The following is a 25,940-nucleotide window of genomic DNA, read 5'->3' as shown; positions in this document are numbered from 1 at the left end:
CTTTCCTTGACTCTAATTATATTACCCCAGACAGAGTTTAAGGCGTCACCTTACATGGACCAGACCATGCTTATTCTCTTTCGTAATATTCTGACTGGAATCTGAGACTTCCTCTTCTATCTCCCTTGAAGTAGGATTACCTAGGCGTTCCTTTATCCACACAAAACCTCCTGTTATCCAAAAATATCACAATCCCACCCCTTTAAATTGCCATTTCCCTTAGTCTACATACATCCGTTTAATCGACTTGAGGCCTTAAGTATCGACTCCTCCTCAAATCCGACCACTTCGCCTTCCGTCTACAGAGCGTCTGTGGAAACCAAACAGGGATTTCTTCAAAGAGGGACCTGCTCACTGTCTCAATTCTTCTTGCAAGTTTATTCCCATCGCTCTCCAGAAGAAACTCCACAATCTACCAGGTAATGGCAGAGGATGCCCAATCGTCCAAAACACTGACATCAAACTAGTTTAGATCTGAAACAATTTGCACTCTACCACATGAGTTTATGGCCCATGGAACGTGCATTTATGGCTGGATGGAATTACATCAGAGTAATTCTGAGTCCAAATAACTAGACAAACTCACGAAGATGGCAAGTTGCTGTTTTAACAACAATTATCTAAAACAGGGAGTGTACAATGTACATCAACGGACGTATGCTCATTCTCTCAACGTTTTCCACAAAAAATACAAATATATACCTTTTTGTGTGTCAGAGTGACGTCATACTACGTGTCATTAGTGAAAAACCCAGTTGGAATTTGTTAAGGGACACATCTAGATATACAATCGTATAAGGGATAGGTTTGTTATTGGCTGTCCGATATCAGGTGGACATTTTATGCCTACCTCTTCATACGCGTCATTTATGAAAAATTGGTTACACAGTGTTTCATTGTTTTCTTAAGGCCCTGTGTGTGCCATGTCTGGAACATTCGGTTCAATTTGCAGCATGTAAGCCAAGACCCAGGTGCAAAAAGATAGGACATGAGGCTGCGCTACCACCCAATTAACCAAGCATCTCTCATCACCCATGCCTTCTGCCATGAAATCTTCTTTGTAATTGGACGCAGTGTATTCTCGTCCTGGGAATGCAAAGGGAGTGAGGGCATTCACTATCATATCTGGAACTCCAAATTCAAGCCCTATTTCCATCCTTGATTCACATGACAAGATACCACAATTTTGCTCATTCTGCAGACTTTTAAATGTTTTAAATGAATTAAGACTTGCCATCCTTTGTGTTCTTTCTTTCACGTTAACGTGAGAGGATTTATCCTCCGCAACACACTTCTCTTTAGCGTAGATAGCGGACCTTTTCTCATTTCTTGACTTTAGGCCAGACAGCCTCCCACTTGAGGCCCCAGAAGTCCTTGTGGACAATGCATAGGGGTTTGAACTGGGAGCCAGTGCAGAGATTACAGTCCTGGAGAAATCCGATCCCTGGGCGTGAGGCCAAAGAAAAGTCTTGCAGTCCTGTTCTGGATGAGTTTCAGAGGGCGGGGAGTAGAAGAAGACAGATTTAGAAAGAGGCTGTTGCAATAGACCAGTCTAGAGAGAACCAGAGCTCTGGAGACAGTGAGCTTCTGGGGGAAGGAGAGAAAAGGAAGCATACCTCTGAGGAGGTGCAACTGGTGCGAATTCTTGGAGACGTCAGAGATGTGAGGAGAGAAGGAAAGTGTGGAGTCGAAGATGATCCAGAGGTTTTTAGCCTTGCAGGTGGGAGCAGGAAGAGGGCCAAGAGAGGCCAACCAGAGTGACAGGAAAGGAGGGAGCGGGTGTGCCGATGAGGAGAATCTCAGTCTTACTGGCATTAAGGCAGAGATTATTGGCAGCACACCACTCCTGGATAGTCGGAGATGAGAGACAGAAAATGAGCTGAGTGTTATCCGCATAGCACTGAAAGTTGGGGCAGAGAGCGGCATTGCAGTGGGCAAGAAGTGCCAGGTATTGGTTGAACAGCCAGGGAGACTCCTGGGGGACACCACAGGTAAAGATAGAGGAGACGAAGGACGCATGTTGGACCTGGGAGGGTCGATCAGAGAGGAAAGAAGTCAGCCACGCCAGGGCCTGACTGGTGATACCCAGGTTATCACAGAGACGGTTGATCAGGATGCTATGGTTGACCGTGTCAAAAGGCAGAAGAGAGATAAAGTAAGATGTGGACACAGGGGTGTTGGAGTCAAGGTTGCAGAGCAGGTCTTCAAAGATGTTCAGGAGAACAGTTGCCATGCTTCTGGCAGCTCTGAAGCCAGAATGATGGTCATGAAGCCAACCAACAGATTCTGTGTGAAGATTAAGCTGGGAGATGGCCAGCTTTTCCAGGAGTTTGCCCAGGAAGGGAGTGATGGAGATTGGGCAATAGTTAGACGGGCAGGACAGGTCAGCAGAGGGTTTCTTAAAAAGAGGGTGCACAAGGAAGTGCGTTGGGGGGATGGGAAGATTCCAGTGGCAAAGGAGTGGTTACAGAAGTCAGCCAGAGCAGGAGCCAGGGACTCAATGTGGTCCTTGATGGTTTTGGAGGAACAGGGATGAACCTGTTTTGATGAGACTTTCATAGATCGGACTTGCCTAGAAACCTTGTCTGGGGAGAATAAGGGAAAGGCAGAGAAGGAGGGAGGAGAGGTGGCCGAAGAAAGGCCAGAGGAGGAGCAGGGAGTAGAGGGGGTAGGGGGAGAGGAAGAGGAAGAGAGGACAGGATGCCCTGAGGTTTAGAGATGAAATGAGAAGCCAGAGCTGTGCAGAGGGCCTGGGAGGGGACAGGAGAGGTAGAGACTGCAGCAAGAGTGTCCAGTTCCTTGCAGATTTTAAATAGATCGGCCAAGTTTTTAGATGCCGCAGAGACGCAGGCTTGGATGTGAGCTCTCTTCTTGGTGCAGACAGAGAGATGGTATTGCCTTTGGAGCAGGCTGCAGACCAGTTTGTCAGAGGATGTACCAAAAGCACGCCATTTCCGCTCAACCACCCTGCACTTGCGTTTGAGGGTGATGAAGACGGAGTCGTACCAGGAATTGCACTTGGCTTTGGGCTTCAAGCGGATCCGAATGACAGGTTCAAGAACATTGAGAGTATCAGATATAGGAGAGTGGAGCATGGAAAGGGCTGTGTCAGGGTGCGAGTCAGCCAAAGCCTCACCTTATACACGTTTCATGGGTTGGATAACCGAGAAGGTGGGTGGCAGTGCAGGATTTGGCTTAGCCGAAGGGAATAGAGGGTGAGCTGAGAGGAAAGGTGAAAGTGATCACTCAAAAATGAGAGGGGTGGTGAGAGGGATAGAAAGAGGAAGGTGTGAGGAGATCAGAACATCCAGAATGTGCCCTGCAGAATGAGTCGGGACAGAGGGGAGAATAGAGAGTGAGAGTGTCACAGAGGTCACAAAAGAGTCCAGAGGAAGGACAGCAAGCATCCAGGTGGATGTGGTCGAGACCAGGAGTGAAGAGGAAAGGTCCACCCATGAGGACGGAGGAGATCTGACCAGGAGGCCGATAGACAGTAGCCACAGTAAGGTAATAGCTGGGGGGCGGGGGGATAAGGGGAGAGAGAGAAGAGAGAGAGTGTTTGACAGCTGAGCGAGAGTTAAGAGTGGCAATATGGAGAAGGGTGCCATCCTTGAAAGACTCCAGGGAGGGGTACAAATCCGAGGTACGCCCTGTGGAGGTGTAGAAGAGGAAGGAAGAGAGAGCAAGGTAGCCAAGGAGGAGACAGCAGGGGAAGGCGAGGAAGCCATGGAGGGAAGAATGGTGACAGCAGGAGAAGGAAGGAAATTGATGAGGCGCTGGAAGTGTCTATCAAAGAGGAGAAGATTGGCCTGAGGGCCTCGGACCAAGATGGTACCATTCAAGTAAACATTAATGAAGACCTTAGCGGAGTGGAAGGAAGCCAGGAGGGCCTCCCACCGGGTATCACCGTTGATGGGAGAAGAAGAGAAAGGAGAAAGTACAGAGACCATATGAAGAGTCCATAGGTCTGGCGAGGGAACAACAAAGAGGATGCCGGTGAAGGTTTGCCTAGAGGCGGCACTAGTATAGCTGTCAGCGATAGGGAGGACTGGTTTGGAGAACAGGATATCCTTTTTAAACTTCTTTCGACCAGATTTAGTGAGGAGAGCAGGATAGTCGATAGAAAAGCAGTTAGAAAATATAGGAGAGACAGAGAGCACCATAGAGTAGGTAGGGAGAGGAGAGAAGAGGAAGGGGTAGGGAGAATACTAGGGAAGGACACAGGGCGGGGTGCAAGCAGACGAGACAGGTTGACAATTGGACAAGACGACAGGCACTCAGACAATGGTAGTTGCTAGTTGAGTGCTTAGCTAAGAAATCGACCACAGAATGGTACTACTCTCACAGTGAGATTAAAGGCCTAGGTTTCACAATGCAATTTTAAATACTTTCACAATGCATGTCTGAAAATCTGCTATGGGGCAGGGTCGGGAGGGTAGAGTGCAGGCTCTAATAACTAACCAGGGCCGCTCCTACCTTGTTTAGTCACTGCTGGTTGACAGCTGGCCACTGGCTTCCCCTGCGAACACCTGCAGACATGAGCTGGAGCCACCAAAGGGGAGCCGCCCTTTCCCTTAGGGCACTTAGCCACAGGGGCAGCATGGCAGAGGCTGCCCTGGGACAATGATAATGAATGGTGGAAATCCAATCAGGGTGGTGGGTGGGCTGGGTGGCGGGAAGCAACACAGAAGCAACAGGGGGAACGAGGACAACAATCACTGGCACCGGGGCCCAAGATACTTAATAAGCAAAAATCTGCAGGTGGAGCAGGGAGGAGAGCAGGGCAGGGCAGAAAGCACCTACCTCCTGCAGCAGCCAGATGGAATGGAGGCTGTGCGGGAACACGGGCCTAGGCAGGCACAAAAACAATACACCAATCAGGGGTGGGGGCGGGCTGGGAGGAGGGGAAAGCAACACAAAGAACAGGGGGAACGAGAACAAAAATCACCGGCACCAGGGCCCAAGAAACTTAATAAGCAAAATTCTGCAGGTGGAGAGGAAAGCAGTTCATTTTCTTAGCTCTGTCATATTCCTTCAGGGAGGTCCTTCTGTAGGCTGTCGTCAACTCAAGGGTACATTCAATATGGTTGTCTTAATGGATATTGTCTTCCATATGCTCGCTGTATTATTGATACAGTAGCTGAGGTTAGAAACGGCACAGACTCATGGCTCCAATACAGGAGAGATGGGGGGGGGGGGGGGGTAGGATCTCCTGTGGATGCGTACGTCTGCTCCTCTACAACTCACCTGACTTTGGGATAAGAAGAGGTGCCCTGCAGCTGTTCCAGCAGATCTGAAGAGGAGCCAAGTATTCTGTTGTAGCTGTGAAGACCGTGGAAGACCTGTGGATGATCCTTGAAGAGGCCTGGCAACCGAATCTTGATGCAGTCCCGGTGGAGCCCTGTCTGGCTACTGATCTCCAAAGGCCCTCGTTGGTGCTTCAACCCTCTGAACCAGTTGGAACAACTGGTCCCGGCGTCTTCTGGTACCCAAGTAAGTTGGAGCCCTCAGAAGTGTCCCTGGATCACCTTGGCGACTGACCAGCTCCAGATTGGGCTACCGCGATAGAAGCGCCAGCATTCTGAGTTTTGACCCCGGAACTCATGGGGTCATCAGCCTGTCCACCAAGAGGCCCTCTTGAATAATTTCAGCTCCCTTCCATCCACGGGTCCTGAGAAAGGAGACTTTCTTAGACTGTAACTGTGACGCCTGGTGTCGCACAGCAAAGGTCACCGTCCATGTAACTTGCTTTCCCGTGCCTGTTTGAGTGTCCCGAGAAGTGCTGCAGCAGTGGTTCTTGCATTGTTCATCAAGAAGAGGTTGAACCAAGCTTCCATCCACGACAGGAACTGTTCTTGCACCCGCAGCTCATGGGCACCAGCGACCGGAACCAAAGGTGGGAAAACTTACCTCAGGCGACCCTCTGACCATCCGCCAAGTCTGAAGATCAATCGGAGTACGGGTGGTAAGTTGTATCAATACTTACCTGCCCCCCATTTCCAATCTTGAAAAGTTTGCATAACTTTTTAAATGTTTATACTGGTTTGGCTTTGGTGCAACTTGTTGCTAAAAGCCCTCCAAAAGATGGGAATGGTTTTATTCGCTAGAATACTAGCTCATCTGACTTTTGGACCCATCTTCACGTCCCAAGGAACCTTCTCCTAATTTTTTCCTAACTCATTAACTATTAGAAAACTTTGTGAACTTTAAGGCACAAGGCCCTATATAATTTAACGTTGGACTTCTAAAGTTAGGATTGTAATTCCCATGGACAGTTGGTGCTAACCTAATCACTTGCCTTCCTTTACAGGTATTGGGGGTGGGATTGGTTTACTTTGCACCAACTATAGTGACTTTATATACGTTTTATAGTGTTTTAGTATTGTGTGATAGTATTACCCGCCATTAGTCATTTTTCATGTGATTTCTAGGCATACAATAAATGTGCTAATTTTATAACTAAATTGTCTACATGTAATCATTGGTGTTTCACTGTGTGAACTCATTGTGGATCCCTAACTCCACTCTTGGCCTCTCTCTCCATGCTACCTTGATTGGTTTGGCTAAATATCTGTCCACCAGGCCATAAAGCCATTTGGTAACAAGTTTTGAAGATACAAAGTACCCCAACTGTACTATAAGGTGATGTGTACAATTGTAAAAAAAGAAATACAAGAATTCCAAAAGAGAAACCGATTCTCTCAGTACGGACAGTCTTCGGGACGTGTTGGTTTCAACATAAGAATGCGCAAAACAGGAAAGAAAAACAGACTGCTTTGCCCTTCAAAAGTCAGGGCAGGGGTCAAAATAAGCAAACATTTAAGAAGGGCTTAGGATAAGGTATAAAGATGCGTGTATATCCATCCACATACAAGTCATTACAGTAAACTTACCTGACTAATACACTCAGTGCACCCAATGGAGTGACCAGCGTTGCAGGTGCAAAAATATATGCAGCAAAGTTTGCAGCCTCTCCAACTGCCACTGTAAAGAAAATCAACAGTCAATCTGACTAGTTGTGTAAAAGAGTCCTGCAAAACAAACTTCATAACATGCGTGTAGCTCAAAATAGAACAAACCCTCACCAAACAGAACATTGATTGTGTCTCTAGATTCTGAAACAATCTTCCTTGACAACATAAGTAGCTATTTCACAAATTCATTATCATCATAAGTAGGTTTAATACTCGTCGCTTAAACATTTTAGGTGAAATGTGTATTTGACAGCATAGGTGCATGTCACATAAATGCTTAGGGGATTTAATACATAGGTCATGTAGGTGTAACTTGCACTAGTGAGTATTAAACAGAATTTTATCTGCATGCGGTTTGGATTTAAAATAGATTTCTCTGCCAGGGAGATAAATTATTTCACACTTTCGTAACCCCCTGCATTATTGTAACTCAGCCCATAAAGATGTGAGGATACATATTGAGAGTGACAACCTAGACCACCACCATAGAATGTGATGAGAAATATGCTAGTTCAGACCAGTAAAAACCAACTATGGAGGCTTCCATGTAGGCTCACAAGAGCCCACGAGCTCAGAACGGCCATTTGAAGCCTGCCACGGGGTTCCCTTCAACAAAGAAAGTTTTTTAAACAAAATGGCTAAGAGCCATTTGCAATAAAATACACTGGTACCCCAGTGACTATCAACAAGGCACATAGGGCTACCAATGAAGTAAGCCGGCTTGCACCCCTGCTGAAGTCAAAACTAAATTACAGCTGCCACCAACCTACACCTTCCAAATCAATGTATACCCTAGGCCACAAAAGGGGCACTTAGGAAGTAACCCCTGGGACTGGGAGACTTATGGCTGACTGAGGACCATATACTCAAAATGAGTGAAAAGCAGTTGCAATTGCAGGGGGTAGTCTTCGTGAACACCAAAAATAGGTCAGAGATCCAAAACTACAAATGGTGGGGCCTGGAAGGTTGAGGGGGCCCTAAAAAGTGGACCTAGAATGAACAAAAATAAAAAAAAAGGTCTGTCCTAACAGCACTCCTAATCGTTCAGGGAAGTTACATGTATTAAATATATGTGTCTGTGCTCCATTGGGATTGTCAGCAGGAGTGGTTTTATTTGACAATGTGGAATGGCGATTGGTAGAGAATTATTAGGAAAGTTCTACACAACAATGAGACCTCAGTTTACCCCATCTAATGCTTTATTGATGCTTGCAATTAGTTCTTGGTTAGTACAATAAAATAGAGGATGAGATCTTAGTGAGCCCTCCCCTCTACGAACCATTTATCTCATGTTCCCAGGTGAGCTAGAAATAATTCTCAACGCTTAGAGCTCTGAAATATGAAACTCTAAATTTAGAACCATGCATGAGAATCTCAAGCCCACTTAAGTTTTTGTTTCTTGAAAAACAAAAAGACCACACCACACTTGGTGTAGTGCAATATTTAAAATAGTATGTTGTCCAAATAAACGACCAATTTATGAAACATGGCTCCATTTTCACAATCTATGATACCTATTCAAATTTTAACTATGTGCTATAGTTTCAACAGAGAAGGCAGAAATAACAAGTGAGATGGGACAGTCTTGTCTAGTTACTGTTAGAATTATATTCCTAGGATAAGGATTCAAATCACGCTGCAGGGCTTCTCTGTACATTGGGGCATTGTCAAGAGGGAAGTAAAGTAAAGAAAAGGGATAGGATAAGAAACAAACAATAAGAACATGTCCAGACAACATGTGAGTAAATATATACTTTTTGAGTAGACTTTAGCAGAAATAAAATGCAGCATGATACTAGTGAGTAGCTTTTTACGATTATAGTTTAGAGGTGTAACTTCCACAGAAGGCAATTGGAAAGTCGAGGGCTCAGGCTGGACTCACTAAAACATGGGTCTATTGTTCTGAGAAACAAACAAAAACGAATGCTGTCTTGTTGTGCAAAGTCAATACTAACACTAACACGCCATGTTTAAGAGAAAGCATAGCTGTCAAAAGAGTGGCAGTCAACTATGACTGGGTGCCCGCCCCCAAATAACTACTCTGACTCTCAAAGTAGTTCCAAGGGGACAGTTTGGGCCAGGGATTCTTTGAGAAAATGTTATGGCCCAACAAGGTCTTTTGGGAAGTTAGGCAGTCTGCTGCGACTTCCTCTGCCTTTACCTACGGCCTAGCCCAGGCGTGCGCAATGGGGATGTTAGTACTTAGCAACAGTACCAGTAGTCTGTCTTTTTGCAGACATAGTCCGCTGGTGGTTTCCCGAACACAACGGCTGACTAACTCGGGGGATTTTATAGCTTGTCGTGACCTATCCAGCTTAGTACAATAGGGAGGTAGGGATTCCACCCAGAGTCACACTCACTTTTGCTCGTACCCGACCCTTCATTATACCGGTCTCCAAGATGTTGCTGTCCTACTGTCCCCTCTGGTCTCATGCTCCACCTTACCTCCACCCTTTGATATTACCTCCCTCCCCTCTATTCCTCTAAATCCAACTATCACTCTACTTCTAATATCTCTGCTGCTTCCTTCCTCCGCACTACTACTCACCTTCTACTCCCACTCAGCTGTTACCACCACTTTGCTGCTATCATGACTACCTCTGCACCTTTCCTACTACTCCCATCAATCATAGCACTGATCATAGCAGGAGAGAGAGAAAGTTAGTGAGAGTAGTAGTGGTACCAATGACCTCTTCCTACTCATACTACCACTCTACTCCTCCCACAACTACCACTATTTCCCCTACCGCTACTCCCAACTACTGGTATCCGGTCAAAACATTGAATACCAAAGCATTGAATTATAAGCAACGAAATGCCATTCCATTGTATACAATTCAATGGTGGTATTGAAATGTATTACATTTTTTTAGGTAATACATTTCTTAGGGTTAGGGTTAAAGGTTAGGGTGGGGGCTAGGGTTAGATTAGGGTTAGATTGAGGGTTACAGTAGGCTTAGGGCTAGGGTTGGATTGAAGGTTACAGTAGGTTTAGGGTTGGGGCTAGAGTTAGATTAAGGGTTACATTAGGGTTAGGGTTGGGGGTGTGCACCCCCCCCACGCCCACAAATATACAGAAAAACTTTAAAATGGTACAAGGAAGTGGCCAGTGCTGAAATTTCAGCACTGGAAAGCGCCATGTAACGTTGTAAAGTCACAAAAAAAGCTTCGAAATGCTACTTTTTACATGTAAAAGTGCATTTCCATTTAAACCAGTCCATGTATATTGTCGACGGACTGGTTTCGATGGAATTGCACATTTACATGTAAAATATAGGTTGTGGGTGCTTTTGCATTCTTTTGTATTCAATGCTTTTGTTTGTCGATACTATTTTTTTCGACGTGATCACTATAAACCCAACTACTACCACTACTAGCTACTCTATCACTATTCTACACATTCCTTACTCTCACACACAAACACTCCACAAACCCCCCCTTGCACCCTCTCGCCAAAAGCCTCTGCACTCGCTTCCTCTGGTCTCTCAGACGGCCTCCCCAACCTCCTGCCTTCACCCAACTAACCCGCACTGAACTCCTCCCAGGCTTATCTTTAAATAGCCCACACCCTTCCCCTTATTGACCACTTACCCTAGCCAAGGACCCTGTTTCCAGCGACGTTGCAGGGAAGCCTGGTGAGTCTTCTAAAGGGCTTGTAAGCCCCTCCCCCTTCTCCATGCAGCCTGACTGCAGTTTGGTCATGCAAAAGCCATCAGTTTATGGGGAATTGCTGCCCCCTTGTTCCTATGTCATCTTTTCAGCCTTTTAATATTAAATCGCCCTAGGAGTTCAATGGGTTAAGGGCCTTTTTTTGTTTAGGCCTTTGTTTATTAAATGAAATGTCATTGGTGGTTTAGTGGGACTGTCCTTGTGTGCAGGGTTCTTTCATGGACACTGTGTCGACTTGTAGAGTTTCCATGTGTCCGCGTCCCTTCTTCTTGAGCCAATGTTGTGCTGTCCATGGCATTCCTTGATGTCGTACAGCCTGTTCCGGTGAAGTCTCTTCCTCCGACGTGTACTCTGCAGGTGTTGTCACATTGGAAGCATACTGTGGCGTTCTTCTGGCTGCCATTCAGTGTTTTCTAACGGCTATGACACCGCCACCACTCGAGGTAAGGATGGGCTGGGAGGTGGGAGGTGGGCGGTGGGCTGCCCTCACGCCAGCACCTTAGGGATGTCGGGGGTTGGGCTTCCAACCTCCTGAACAGGGCTGCGACGTTGGTCCGGTCACACAACCCAGGTTGCTTTTGTTTAGATTATAGCCACTGTTTTCTACGGGCACTACGTAATTCAGTGCAAGAAAGCCCAGCGACAAGTCTCCAAGTGGGGGGAAAGGATCCGTTAAAGTAGCACTCCAGCTTTGAAGCTGCAGGGTGCACAAGTGGCGGGACACAGCCAAGTAGGATGGCAAGGATCTTGAAAGAGCTTGGACTGAACACATAGGAATATGATGCTGGAGATCAGTGCAGCGCAGGTGGAAGGCCAGCAGTTCATGAGCAGGAAAGAAGACTAGGTCCACTACTATTACTTTACAGGAGATTTGGGGTCCCAAATATGTGATAAGTCAGTTAAATGTCCAGCAAGTACTATTCAGATGGAGGTTGGATTCCTGTGGGTAGGCAACTATACTGTTCCAATCGAGTGACAGGATGGGAGCATTGGTGTAGTTCCCTCCCACCCTGGAGTGAGGTCTGACGCATGCAGGTTCCAGCAGTACCTCAATAGTTTGCAGAGTGCAGGAGCCGACCCTTGGTCTTCTCTTGGTTATCCTTCTCCCAGCTGCTTTTGACAAGCTCAAATGTTGGATTTTATTAATAAAATTCATCTTGTATAACGCTCTTAATACTGGAGGCCAGTCCATGCGCAGGACCGATAATCAGACGGATGCTGCTCTGCGTTGTCTTGCTTCCAAGACAAACTTGTTTCCCCAGTGCAATCCTACCTGATGCAGATTCATTCACTTAAAAAAAAAAAAAAAAAAAAAAAAAACAGTTAAGGTGCACAGGTAACACTACAAAACCCTTCAAATTCAGCAGATGAGGGAAGTCATGACCAGCTTAACTCAGCGTGCTCCCTTTGATGTTCCCCATAATGCCATATTCAACATAATGCCATTTTGTACATCGTTGTGACTACTTTCTCTTATAATATGCATTTGCTCATGGTCTTTGCAATGAGAACACACCGAGTTAAGCTGATCAGGACTTCCTACATCCACTGCATTTCAAGGGTTTTGGTGCGTTATATCTGCACAGCTTAACTAAAGTTTTATCAGTGAAGGAAAGGGTTTTGTTGTACCTTCCATCCTGGCCACTGTACATGTTCCCACAATATGTTTCTTTTGCACCCACTAGGTGGCCACTATAGATGTCTTTCTGGCCCAATAGACAAGGCCAATTTTAAAACACTAACGGGCCACTGCCCATGTCGTTGGGCATTGACCGAAGGCCATGCCCACTGTACATGTTCCCCGGATATGTTTCTTTTGGACCCACTAGGTGGCCAGCCACTATCATTCGGGCGCAGGTACCTGCTAACCCTGCTAACCCTGCCACCCTCATGCACTGCCTCCAGGCCACCCTCTGCACTAGGGTTCTGTATCTGTACACATACAGTCCAGTTCCCACTTTTCTTCTGCACTTATCATATATACCTTATCTGACCAACTTTCACCTGCCACTTGCTGGCAACACTACCATGGTTTGATCGGCCTTATTGATTTAATTTAATCTTTGGTTTTCTCTCCTCTGCTCCACACTCCCCCCCCCCCCCCCTTCCATGCACTTTCTGGGCCTAGTAAGATTGCGGTTTTCTTTTTTGTTCTCCCTTTTTGCCTGGTCGTGCTGTGAAATACTTGTGTACGAGCGCGATATAAATAAAATATCATTTCATTATACATATTTTCAGCCCACTAGCTAAGGCCAAATTGCACCCCTGGACATGTTAGCCCAATAGGTTACCAGACACCTCACTGTAGCTGTAAAATGCATTTTTTATAAACTGTTTATCCAGATCTGTGGTTATATCAGCAATGTACTACAAATAACCCAGAATATTCAAAACCGTTCGAGCTCTGAACTTGGTCCCATAAGGGTGCAGAAGTAAGGCTCGGACACAATGGTGGCATGTTTTTGGATAAAGACTTTTAGAAAGTAAGGGGTGGAAAAAGGCCTATCCCTAATGCTAAGAGGGGGTTCCCTGCCTCAAAGGAAACTAGTAAAATGGTCAGAAGTCCAAAACAAAAAAATGTCTGTCACTGTCATGTCCAAACACCTACCTCTGTCCCCAACACTAATGATCTAAGATTACTGTGCAAGGATAGGCTCTTGTCAAAGCGATGGAGTGTTCTTGGTGTTGTCAATCAACAGAAACGTTCCCTGTTTCGCTAGTAATAAAGTGACGCAAGATATTGGGCAGTGATTCCGTGACGACGGTGACAGTTTCCACGCCCACAAGGTTGCGGAATGAGCTGCCGATTACGGCTTGTCGGTCGTGCGCACCACACCAACGCGGAAACAGTGTCACCGTCACCACGTAAACACCCATGGAAAAAAAAAGGACATTCCGCCACAAAAAGCAGTGCAAAACCGGTGGCCGCCCCCACCGTCACGGAATCACCAGGAGCGGAAATACCGGTGAGGCAGAGCTGACAGTGCAGCAAGCAAAAATGCTTTTCAGCGCAGACCAGCGGCGTGCCACCCAGCAACACCGTAAGGAGGTGTGGGCTGAAGCAGCACGCAAGTGCACAGCAGTCTGGGTGACAACACACAGCATTAAGGACTGCCACAAGAGGTGGGATGACCTCAAGCTCAGAGAGCGCAACCTCATTGCTGCACACCGCCAGCACAATGGACCCACTGATCAAGCCCCCTCCCCCCCCAGTCAGGGCAGGAGTGACCCAATGGACCCACTGATAACCCAGATGAGAAGCAACACACCCCCAATACATGGCCCTTGTGCATGCACACAGTGCGTGACTGAGTACAAGCAGAGACACATACACCTGGGTGCATCGACAGTCATGTGCGTGTACATGCAAGTGCTCACTGATTGTCCAGTTTGATGCATGTGATGGACCCATCAAGTACCAGCACACAACTAACTGCATGCCCTTTGTATCCCCACAGCCATGTCAATTGACAGCGACAATGCCCAACAGGTGAGCCGAGGCAACGTCCACCTGCATGTGGCCAACGAAGCACCCCTACCCAGGAGGACGAGGCAAGCTGCTCCTGAACACAGGCACCAGCTGCATCTGGCACGGATGAAGCAGCCGACGCCACCATCCCCATGCTGCCTGCCGCCACACAAGTGGCACACCCACCCACCATGCCCACAGATCCCATCCTGGAGACCATCTGCACTGCAGAGGAGGCTGCATGCAGTGATGACAGTCCCCCAGCCATGCAGGCTAAACTAGAAGGACAGGGAGAGGGGCACAACATGGATGACCTGTCATCCCTCCACAGCCTACAGTTCAGGCCCCCCCCCCTCAATGCATAGTCCTATGAGGTCACCAACCCCCCTCCATGGCATAGCTGAGTGCCCGCATGCAGCGGATGGAGGATGAGCAGGCGACCCTAAAGCAGCTTGTGGAAAGGCAGCTGGAGGAGGCCAGGCTGCAGCGGGAGGAGGCGAGGCAGCAGTGGGAGGAGGCCAGGCTGCAGCGGGAGGAGGCCAGGCTGCAGCGGGAGAGCAATGCCACATCAGTACGTCGGCTCTCCAGGGCCATTGGATGTTTGGCCACCACCATCGTCACATTGGCACGCCATGTCTGGGAAGGGAACAGTGTCACATCCACCAGTGCAGAGTCCATGTTGGTAGCCCAGCAGGCGTTTCTTGGACTTGTGCCAACAGTAACACCACCAGTGCCGTCCACCAGCACCACCCCATCAAGCTCCACCACTGCTAGCCCACGGAGGCGCTCTAGTCGGCTGACTGGACCCTCCGGCAAGGACGCTCATGTGCACAAGCGCCCCCGGAAATAGTGCCATGTGGGAATGGCTGTCCAGAAGACATTCAGGGACAACAATGGGTGTATGGGGGTTGGTACGTTTGGGTGGTAGGGCAGGTCCATTATGGGGTTAGTATTTTGGGGTCTGGTTGGGGGTGGGTAGATTTGGGTGGTGGGGGAGGTCCATTATGGGGTTAGTGTTTTGGGGCCTGGTACGTTTGGGTGGTGGGTAGCTTTCCTATCAATACACCTTCTTTCCTGCTTTGCTAAAAATAAATCACCTTTGAAAACTCTTTCACGAGTGGACATCCGTAATTTCATTTGCAATCAATCCATTTATTTACCTGCATCTTCATATACATGCAATGTTGTTCATGTGCAGTCTCTCAAAAGTAAATGCGAATGAGTGTATCCCATGCATGTTGTCCATCTTGTGCCCACTCGCGAGGGAGAGCAGCCATCCCCATCCCCATTTGTCATGATGCAAACCCCCGGGGATCCAGACCAGGTCCAGCAACCCCGGAAGCAGGCATCAAGTTATTTTGGGCAAGCCCAAAAACCCCTGCTAGGGGCTGTTTGGGTGCGGTCCTGGAGCCTATGGCGCCAGGCTCATATGGAGAGTCAGTCAAAGGCGCCATAGGCGCCAGGCTAATAGAGTAGAACTTACCTGATGCAGACCATGCTGCAAGCTTACCTGATGCAGACCTTGCTGCAAGAGCTCCCAGCCAAATGAGGTTTGGAAGGGACTATTTTACCTAAGGACTATTTTTTACTCGGGCGGGGCTGGGGAGGAATACTTACCTGGGACTACTTTGGAGGCTATTTAAACCACGCCCAAAGAGCAGCACATGCTTCATGTTATTCTGCATCCAGCAGCGTAACCCTCACCGTGCCTGCAAGTCTGCATCCAGCCTTCTGCCACGCCCGTCTCGAGTTTGGAGCTCCTAGAAAAAGGGAGAAAGAAGGGGAAAAGGTTAGAACAAGAGCAATACCTTTGATCCTTACCTGAATTCCCGATCCATCGTGCCTTCGAGCTGGAAGAAAGAAGTTATTTTATGCGCGTCGCCTCGCCTGCTGCAGCGCCGCGCTGAACTCACCGGCCTTAGCAGCATCTCCACATTCCACCGCATCCTCCTGCCTGTTCCCGCTGCATTCCGGCACCTAAGGAGTAGACAAGAACAGCAAGGTGAGCCTAGGGAATACACAGAGGAATATTAGTAACTCCCCCATCGACTTACCTGATTTTACCACCGGGGGTACCATTCCTCTTCACGGGTCGGCGCAGCTTCCACTGCATCTTCGCCGAACCCAGGCCCCTAAGGGGAAACAAAAGGACAGCAAGGGGAAACAAAGGGACTATCAAGGGGAACCCTCCTCACCACATTAGACTTACCTGATTTTACCGCCGGAGGTATTATTCCCCGAGACTTCATACTTTCTCTCAGTGCCTGAATAAGGGAGAAAGCAACATGTTACATATTGACATTATTTATCGAACTGTGTTGGAAATACAAATCCTTACCAGAATATTACCGGTTGCCACGAGGAACTCTTCACTAGGGTCAAGCTGCAATCTGCAAGGAATCGGAGAAGAGTGAAAGTCAGGCATTTGAACTCTTACGAACTACATACTTTTCGGAGTCAGTATTGTTCTGGAACTCACCAATTCCTTCGAGCCAGTGAAGCAACTGGTTATCAACGCGCCCCTGCGCTCAATGCAGGATGGAGAGCTCATCTTTTCAAACCATCAGGTGAGACTATAAGAGGGGACATCAAAGGTGATCCGTGGGGAGAACAGCGGGGGCGGTGGGGGGATTTACACTCAACTCCACGGGTGGTTAATTCCCTTTCTCCATTTGCAGAAGAATATTCCTACAGGCCAAGCAAACGAAGCTAGGTGGGCCAGTCCAGTCCGTCATCTCGGCCCTACGCGTCACATTGGTGGAGACCGCAGCTGTCCAGTTCAGATCGACGCCTCTGTGGGAGCCAGGTGAGCGTAACACCATCCCCATCCCCATCCCCATCTTCAACTCCATCATCATCCTCTGTGTCTGGGGGCAGCGGAATGTTCTTGCGCATGCATAGATTGTGCAACATGGCACACATGAGCACTATTTTACCCATCTTCACTGGGTTGTACAGCAGTGATCCGCCAGATCTGCTCAAGCAGCAGAACCTGGCCTTCAGTAGGCCAAATGTCCTCTCAATCATGCCAGGTGCGCGAATGTGTGCCCTTTTGTACGCCTCCTCATGCCGGTTCCTTGGCCTCCGTACGGGCGTCATCAGCCATGGCGTGAGTGCATATCCTGCCTCATCTACATGGGATGTAAATGGAGGGGACATGTCAGTGTTTGTGGTATACATGTCTTCATCAGATGCAGTGCAATCATGTGTCATTAGTGAATCATCCATATGGCCCAGGCAGTGGTCTGAACAGTGGGCGATTACCATTCTTGGTTCATTGTTGTCGACATTGGCTTTTGGACTTGCCCAACAACTTGCTGTGCATATGGAGTTGCCCTTGCGCCCAGTACTGGGTGGGGAGTATGGCATTGTGCAGTGGTGTACACACATGGAGGAGTCACTCAATAGACTAATGAAGTGGTAGATGCAGTATGTCTCATGTGTACACATCATGTGCATTGAGGGGGGGCAGTGGTGCATACTGTGTGTGGCTTTATCAAGTGGCTCTGGTTGTATGAGCTTGTACTATTCTAGGTTCTGCATCTCAATTGCCAGGGTGTATATTGGCACACTGTGGCCCCCCGTCATGTGTAGCTTTGTGACTTGTGGATTGTGGTGACTGTCCATTACATGGGACTGGGGGTGATGCATTTGCAGTTGTAGCAGGCTACTCACACATGTCATTGCCCTGGGCACCCCCCCCCTTTCTCAGGGCCCGTGCATTGTCAGTTGTACACACCCAATAGCATGTGCTTTGTCCAGCATAGCGTTCCATGTACCGTGGCAATGTCGAATTCCGCAGGACCATTGAGTCATGTGTTGCCCCGGGAAATGTGGGCAGCAATGTGTTATCACTTGTCCAGCGTCACATACCATCTGGACATTCAGTGAGTGGTACAGCTTCCTATTGCGTTACACCATCTCCATTGCACGTGGTACTGTGAGCTCTATGTGGGTGCAGTCTACTGCACCAATACAATTTGGCATGGCGGCAATGGCATGGAAGGCCAACTTGGTGGCAATGACCTGGACAAGGGTACTGGGTAGGGCGATGTGTTCCGACACGTGGTGCAGCAGGGCATCTAGTACCTGGCCCAGTATTCTTGAAAAACAGGGTTGTGAGAGCCCCAGTGCAGCTCACCAACAGTGTGCTGATATGTTCCAGTGCCAAGAGAATGCAGTACCGACACCACCTTCAGAAAGGGGGGGGGGATTGCGGTCGAAATGCCAATGCGGCTGCTGATGTCGTCCTCAATCAGGGTGATGATGTACATGATTGTTGCACGGTCCAGCCGGTATAATGTGTGGATCTGTCCCGGAGTCAGGTTCCAGGGTGAGGCCCTGATGTGGGGTATTGCAGGCTGCCTGCGGGGTCGTGCCGCCTGCACAATTGGGTTTGGCATGGGAGAAGGGTTTGCCAACTGCTGCATGCGCCAACTCTGACTCTGCCGCCTCCTCTTCCTCCTCCTCCTCCTCTGCACCATTACTGCCACCATGTGCAGTGCTGCCTGTAGGTTCAATAGCCCCAGTCCCAATGCTGCTGCTGCAGCTGCCTGCATAGTTGTGTTTGGAGTTCGCCTGGGCATGGCCCTTTTGTAGGCTCCCAGTGGCCTGCTAGGTCCAGCTGGGCTCATTTGGTGCACCTGTGGACTGATTCAGCTCACCAGGCACTGTTTAACGTCATGCCTGTCGTGGCACCAATACCGCCACCATTTCCACGGAATTTCTGCCATTTTTATGGCAGAGTTTCCATGTCTGTGCTACTTGTGATGCGCACAGTGTTACGTATTGCCGGTAACGGGGGGTTTCTCTGCCGACATAGTTTTTGGCTCCGTTGACTCCGCGGTGGTGGTTTCTGGTGGTGGTATTTCTGGGTTCGATGGTTTGAATTTGCCGATCCCGTAAACGCAGTTTTCCTTGTGGCTCGTGTCTGTTCTTTCCTGCATGGCTCCCGTTATCACTCATCGGAGGAACTCTTTCTCGCATCTCAGCTGAGCTTGAACTTCCTTGAAACTCCTGCATTGGACTGATGTACTGCTCCGGGCCAATCACTTGCATGCATAAGCTAGACCGCTTGTTTTGCTTCTCACAAGTGACCACTGGACTCCCAGGACTATCTTCTTCGTCCCAGTACCAGCCTTAAAGTTGTATACATCATATTTAGCATTTTCTGGTTCTTCAATGTTGTCATGTAGGTTAGGTGGACTGAGTTGACAACAAAACATATCAGTTCTATCCAGAAGGGGGAACGTGGATTTAGAGTTGGAGAAGGTGCTGGAGGTATAAAGCGGGGAGATACCGCGTTCTCTGGTGATGGTTGTCCCCAATTCCACAGGGGGGATTGTTCTCCCATGTGATCCTCCTTCGGTGTAAACCCCCAGTGGGATTATTGTACTGTGGAAATACGTCCCTGGCCCCATGGGAAAGGTCTCCCCCTAGGGGAGAAGGGATGACATCCTCAGATTTGTCACAGTGCCCAGAACTTACTCCTCCCCTTCAACTCCCCAATTTCACATGGTGTTCACTTTCCCCCTACCCACCTCTAGCATGATGCCATTTCATAATTTTTCCCCCCATGTGAGATACCAGAAGGTGTCTCACCCACTAGTCTACGGGGATCTGTCATCCAGGTGGCCAGGACACCGCCATCGCGTTTGGATCCAGTTGCTGGGGGTGGACCAGTGTGGGAGGATCACCTGGGTTAGGGGTCTTCGGGGGTGGGATACCGGATGGCGAGATGCGGTACTCCCCCACTCCCTTTAACTCCTTTACCCCCATCCTACCAGATACTGCCGACAATCATTCATACCCAACTTCCATTAAGCTTCCCCACAAGAATTAAAGGCAGAGCACAAGAGCACACTCTGAGCGAGGCAAAGCACACGAAGAAACAGCAGTTTCGAGTCGGCAGCTGAATGAGGGGAGAAAGACGGCAAACCAAGAAGGGTTTATAAAAGGGGAATCACCCTTGACCTTTTCGGCAAGACGTCGCTACTTTCAAGAAACCTTCCATAGTGAAAGCGTAAGGCCAGGAAACAAGACTGAAGAATCCTGCATTGTGTGTCGAAGATATCAGAGGCACTCCCACAAAACTGACCCAGGCGGTGAGGAGCAGCAGCCACTGTGGTATCATCCTTGGCTCCAAGAACAATGAAGCGCCAGAGAGATCAACACAGCCAGTGAGTTGGGGGAACCGGTCTGTGTTGAAGTCAAGGTTGCAAGTGGCAACATTGTATAATGAGCGCTGGAACGAACATTGTTAAACCTGTGTGATGAAATATGCAAACAAAAGTTACATTGCGGATGAATGTTTGAACTTGAGAAAGAAAGATATGATACTGTTGACAGAGTGGTCCGACACCATGAATGTGCTCAATCGAAGGTCTATGTACGGTATCCCGCCAAGAGAAACAAAAGTAGAAGATTGATGAGAACAATTGTATGAAGTGTATTGAAGTGGTACTGCCACAGTTGAAGCAAAACCCATCGCAAATTCGAAAGTCTGCAATTTTGATATCAAGGGGATCCGAGCCCGAAGGAGGGAGATCCATATCAAGAGGAGCCAAGCCCGGATGAGGGAGATCCATTGTCCGATCCGAACGAGGGAGACCAAGTGTGAACATTGTGATAAAAAAGGGGGTCTCAGTCTGAAGGAGGGAGACTCATGATGAACATTGAAAGCGAGAACCTGTGCATGTGAGAATCCCAATAGGAATGGAACTTTGAGATTAGTTTGCTACGACAGAACCTCTGCAGTATGAGACTGTTATTGGAAAAGAGGCTTTGGCAGAAGGTCCTGATGTCTATGCTTTGAACTGTATCCTTGTGGCCGAGAAGCCCGAGAGTGTGCGAAGCTCAAACGTGCCACCTTACCCAGTGCTGAAAACGTGGGGAAGGAAAGCCAACTGCTCAACTATCCTGACATATCATTTCTTGAACACTTTTCATTTTTGCATACATTGTTGTCCCACACCATTTTGTATTTAGAAGTAAGGATTGGCAATATGTTTATTAGTATAAGCGCTTTTATTTTCACAGACTCGATAAGGACTGTGTTATTATTTGATGGTCATAGCTTGCTCCCATCCTTAGATTTAGGTTTAGATAGGCATTCAACCAACCCATTGAAGTTCAATAAACACCCTTGACCTGTGATCATATGTGAGTCTTCACTGTGATACCATGCCTTCCTTACACCCTCCAAATGGCATTTTTTAAACTTTTTTTTTTGAAGAACCTCAAAAATGTCTGAAATAACCCCCGAATATCTCTTGCATCGAAAAATTGTGGCTTTTTAATTTCTGAAAGGTCTCTCTCCTGCAAAGCACCATGGGAGATATAGATATAATTTTGGGAGAAGGGGGAAGCTACTGGACGCAATAACTCTAGACCACCCCCTTGAAAGGGGCGCCTAGGGGTCCCTAACGTCTATGGAAACAAGGTGAGTCACCACACACGATAGATACGCCAGACACGAGGTTGTATTCCCAAAGCTAGGGTTTATTGCAAAGCAAAAGTCTCAGTTGGCCAACTCGGTCTCACGCCCCGCAACGTATATCTCTAGACCTCGAGGGACGCAAGAGAGTGAATTACGTACATCAGTTACATATATACAAAATCCATATCAAACAATCAGCTATGACATGTTTAACACCCCCCTTTTATTGGGTTTCTTTGAACTTGGTGTGATGATGGACATCTCCGACAAATATGACACCTTCAAACATCTATTCTAGTAACAATTTGTAATTTGTGAGTGCGGAGGCATCTTTCAGTTGTTGAATAGAACACAGCGCTTCTGTTCTTGGAAGCGAGCTACATATGGGGGAGGAAGAGTTGCATTCCGGACCTTGCTATCTATTAGGTGCTATTCGTGTCCTGGGAGCCGACACGCTCTAGCGGGGCTCAGCAAAGGGGGGCCGTAAGAAAAGCATAATTCAAGCCTTTAGCTGTATTATTCCAACATATTCTACCATATAACGAGACTTGCTGGCAGCTGCGAAATGATTAAATGCCCTGCAGCTCTGCTTCAAGGCTACATTCGGGAGGGAGCGGGGCATTCTTCCTGGCGCTGCCTACGTTGGGTTTCAACAAACTTTGTTATGCTCACGGCCCTGCAGCCTTGTCCTTTTTACGTGCAGACAACAATGTTTTACAGTCGAGCAGTGTAAGCAGAAAATATACTGCGAAGCAATAGGAACAGAAAGCAATGAGCAATGGTTAGAAAACAAAATGGCGATTCTTGTTACATCAAAATGGCCGTTCATTGGCAAACTCGAAAAACCTATATTCTGTCATATCATGCATGAGACGGTTGGCCCACGACCACCAAAATACGTTTGCGGTCACAAAATAGAGGTATCCATTTTTCTAGACTGACACCCTGACCCCCCCCACCGCCCAATGGAAACCGAGGCAACGCTTCGTGTCCAAGTTGTTTCATATCTGGTTCAATTCCGTCCAGCGGTTTTGGCTGTGTGCTGGAGCAAAAATTTGCATATTTTTATTTTTGAATGGCTCTTTCCCAAAATGTCCAGTCCAGTCCGTTTGCAAAATTTCAGCCAAATCCATAATTCAAGTCAAACATTATTAGTAATTAATTTTTCGGGTTTACTATGGAACTTGATACTCCACACAATAATTGGGAGCTGGATGTGCATCCAAATCTCCAATTAGGCACACTGAACAATTCAAAACATTTGGTGGCCATCCAATCAAGGATGGTCGCCACATTCAAATCTTTCTGGGGCTTCTTTCTAGGTGAACACTGAGAATGCAGATTCACAGTGAACAACAGACATCTATCCATTCAAACACCAATCGGGTCTGGTCACGGATGCCAAGCGCTACAAACCTAGAGCCATAAGGAGGATACAACCATGTATGGCACACACTGGTGTCCACACTTAGCAGGCAAGCACAGCTTTATTGTGTAGCCTTACTGGAGTTCTAGATTCAAGGGAACAGGCCTCGGTTTCCTGAAATGGCTGTTGCCGAGTTCAGCCATCTAAACACACAAATTTGTTGCCATCAGAACACAAAGGAGATGAGCATGGCAACATGGATTGCATGCTACTTATTGGGCACCCAGACCCAAGCATCACAGGGACTCATACACTTGAGACGCACTGCAAGGGAGCATCTCACTGGTGATCTGGGCACAAGAGGTAGGTGAACTGAGGAAAAATGCAATGAAATTACAGGAATCTCATAAAATCACACTTTAGAACTTTCATCCTAACATGCAAATCCACCCAGACCAAATCCTGGGGATAATCCCCCACAGGGTAGTCCTCCTGTTCATGTGGGCTGTTCATTCTGGAAAATCCATCTTTGCTCCTATTTTTCATCTCTGCCCTATGGTAGGTGTTTGCAACATGTGGTGCTTCAGATTTTGATCACGGCTTCCATGATCCCTCACCATAGTTTAGTTTGGCTACAGCTGATGGGAGTTGTAGTCCAAAACATTTGGAGTGCCAATTATTGCAGATCCCTGGTCTATGTAAAGACAAGCACTTGGCGTTTGCTAGCCCACTTAAGCGTTAGTGGTTTTTCCCCTTTCATGTCCATAAGACAGACAGATAAACCAGGCAATGGAGAAAAGGGAGAAAGAAGCACTGTCTAACAACCAGGGAAGCAGGGACGTCTGGGCTAGGGTGGGGACTGCTTTCTAAAGGCAAGAGATCCATAGCATCCTGCAAAAGATTTCAATAAAGAACCTTGAACCATCTTTGGGAGTTGGCATGTTCCATAAATACATCTTTCACAGTGGGTAGTGGACGGTGGATAACTTACAGTTTTCGCCACACTCTATCTGATCATATGGCCTTCATGCAAGTCAGCATTACGTTGGATCACCTGTTGGTTGCCCCCATAAAACTATTTCCTTGGGGGAACACTACAAATCTAAAATTCCAGATTAGGGCTATAGCCACTGCTCTGGCAACGACGGTCCTCACTTGCAATGCCTCTCGGTATCAGTTAGTAAAGATTTTACTTTTGCACCTTCCCCTCCATCGATTCCTACGAGAACCCCAGTCTTTTTGCTTATTTTTTAACCCTTTCCAGACTTTGAGGTCAGTAAAGCCTCTGCTTTACTTCTCATGTCTATTTCGCCTATTCGTATGGGAAAACGGATTAGTCCCCAAGATCGCCAGTACCAAGACACTTAGTCTCTCTTTTGGAATTCTTTTATTTTTACAATTGCACTCATCACATTACAGTGCAGTAAGGATACGTTGTATTCTGATAATCATTTACCCATTGGCTTTTGGTTACTTTGACAATGTGTCTAAGGCAAGCTAGTTGCAGCTGGGTCATTTTTACTGTTTGTGTGCTATTTTTCTTGTGCACTTTTACAGTTAATGTGAACGACTACTAATTGGTGGCTTGTATTCTAAAATGGCTGTTCAAAAAGATTTTTGCTTGTTCTCCGGCCATCTTGTCGTCTTCCCTGCCTGCTCTGGTAAGGAAATACCATATGTGGTCAAAACCTTCTCTGTGAAAGCTGCTGCTTTTGCAGGCAAGTGGGCTTTGTGTGTGTGAGCCAGAGGAGTGGGATGGGACTGTCTGGTCCCAGTCCACATTCTGTGTGCCCAAAAGTCTGTTGCTGGACCGATGTGATGACTAGTGGTTGTCAAGGATTGTTTGCATGCAAGATGAAGTTAGTACCCAATACGCCAATTGGTCCAGGATTGGACAACCCTGGGCTGTTTGAATGTTGCAGATCCATACCATTGGTGGGCCTGGGCTAGCACCCAGCCTGAAACCTAGTTAAAAGGAAGGCTCCTGCTGCTATTCAACAGATCATCGTTGGAGCAAAGAAGAGCAGCACACTGACTACCCAAGGAGGACTCCTGCAGTTGACCAGCATCAACTCCAGTGATTGGTCCGGTGAAGCCTTGCTCCTCTGCCTGATCTCAGAAGACAATCATTGGTGCTTCGGCCCTTGGACCAGTGGAAACAACCGGAATCAGCTGTCACTGTTCTGATCTGAGCCTTGGGACTCACAGGATCTTTAGCTTATGCCATAAGTCACCTGTCCTTGCAATTCTAACCTCTTTCCGACAAGAGAAGCTGAGCTGGGGTTGTCTCTGTGTTCACTGCTGGAAGATCGCCTGTCATCGCCGGACAGTAATGACCTCGGCTGGAACCATCCTTCTGTAATTCTATGAGGTGTCCTAAAGGGTCTTCACCGCCTAGGTTTGCATCTTTTCTTTGCTTGGGGGTCTTCAAGAGGTTTCCTGGAACTGTCTGGTGAAAATAGCAACCAACTACCAACACAAGAAGGAGACGTCTGCACCCATTGCCCCTGGGCTGCCCTCACCTTAACAAACACAGAAGGTTGGAGCCCCAGCGAATTTCAGAAGACCTGCCGTGTCATCTGGAAGAATCTGAGTCAGGGGTGGGGGGGTTTGAGGTAAGGGAACATTCCCGATACTGCCCACCCCTAACCCCTTTAGGGTAACATTGTGTGGAGATCCCTGGTCCCTAAACTCCCTCTGGCCTGGCCTTTGGTCGTCAAATCTGGGGCAAGTATTAATTCTTAAGACATACCGTTTGTAACCGAGAAAGAGTGGGGTACTTGCCTTATTTGTCTGTTACAGTAAAATAATGATTTCCTTTAGGAAAGAGTAAAAATCACTCACACTCTCTTGGATGGAGTGACCGGAACCCACAACGCAAAAGCAGCCTGGACCTGCAGCAGATGGACGCAATGAAGAAGACATCAGGACAGATGAGCTATGTGGAAAACAACATAGCAGCCACCACAGTAGCAACACATGGAGCACTCTGCAAAATCAGCAAGGATCACATGACAGCCCGTG

General features: G+C 47.7%; 1 protein-coding gene across 1 annotated transcript in view; it reads right to left on the bottom strand.

Annotated features, from left to right (window-relative positions):
- Nucleotides 1-25,940, bottom strand: part of LOC138481112 (magnesium transporter NIPA2-like) — a 304,692-nt gene that overhangs the window by 167,068 nt on the left and 111,684 nt on the right. Inside the window, exon 4 of the mRNA XM_069613028.1 lies at nucleotides 6,894-6,984. Coding sequence (XP_069469129.1) covers nucleotides 6,894-6,984 — 91 coding nt within the window. The remainder of the gene's footprint in view (nucleotides 1-6,893; nucleotides 6,985-25,940) is intronic.

Source organism: Ambystoma mexicanum, chromosome 5p (assembly GCF_040938575.1).
Source record: "Ambystoma mexicanum isolate Mex_15411 chromosome 5p, UKY_AmexF1_1, whole genome shotgun sequence".
In the NCBI taxonomy this organism is placed as follows: Eukaryota; Metazoa; Chordata; class Amphibia; order Caudata; family Ambystomatidae; genus Ambystoma; species Ambystoma mexicanum.
The sequence above is the reverse complement of the archived record's forward strand: the minus strand, read 5'-3'. Positions and strand labels throughout refer to the sequence as shown.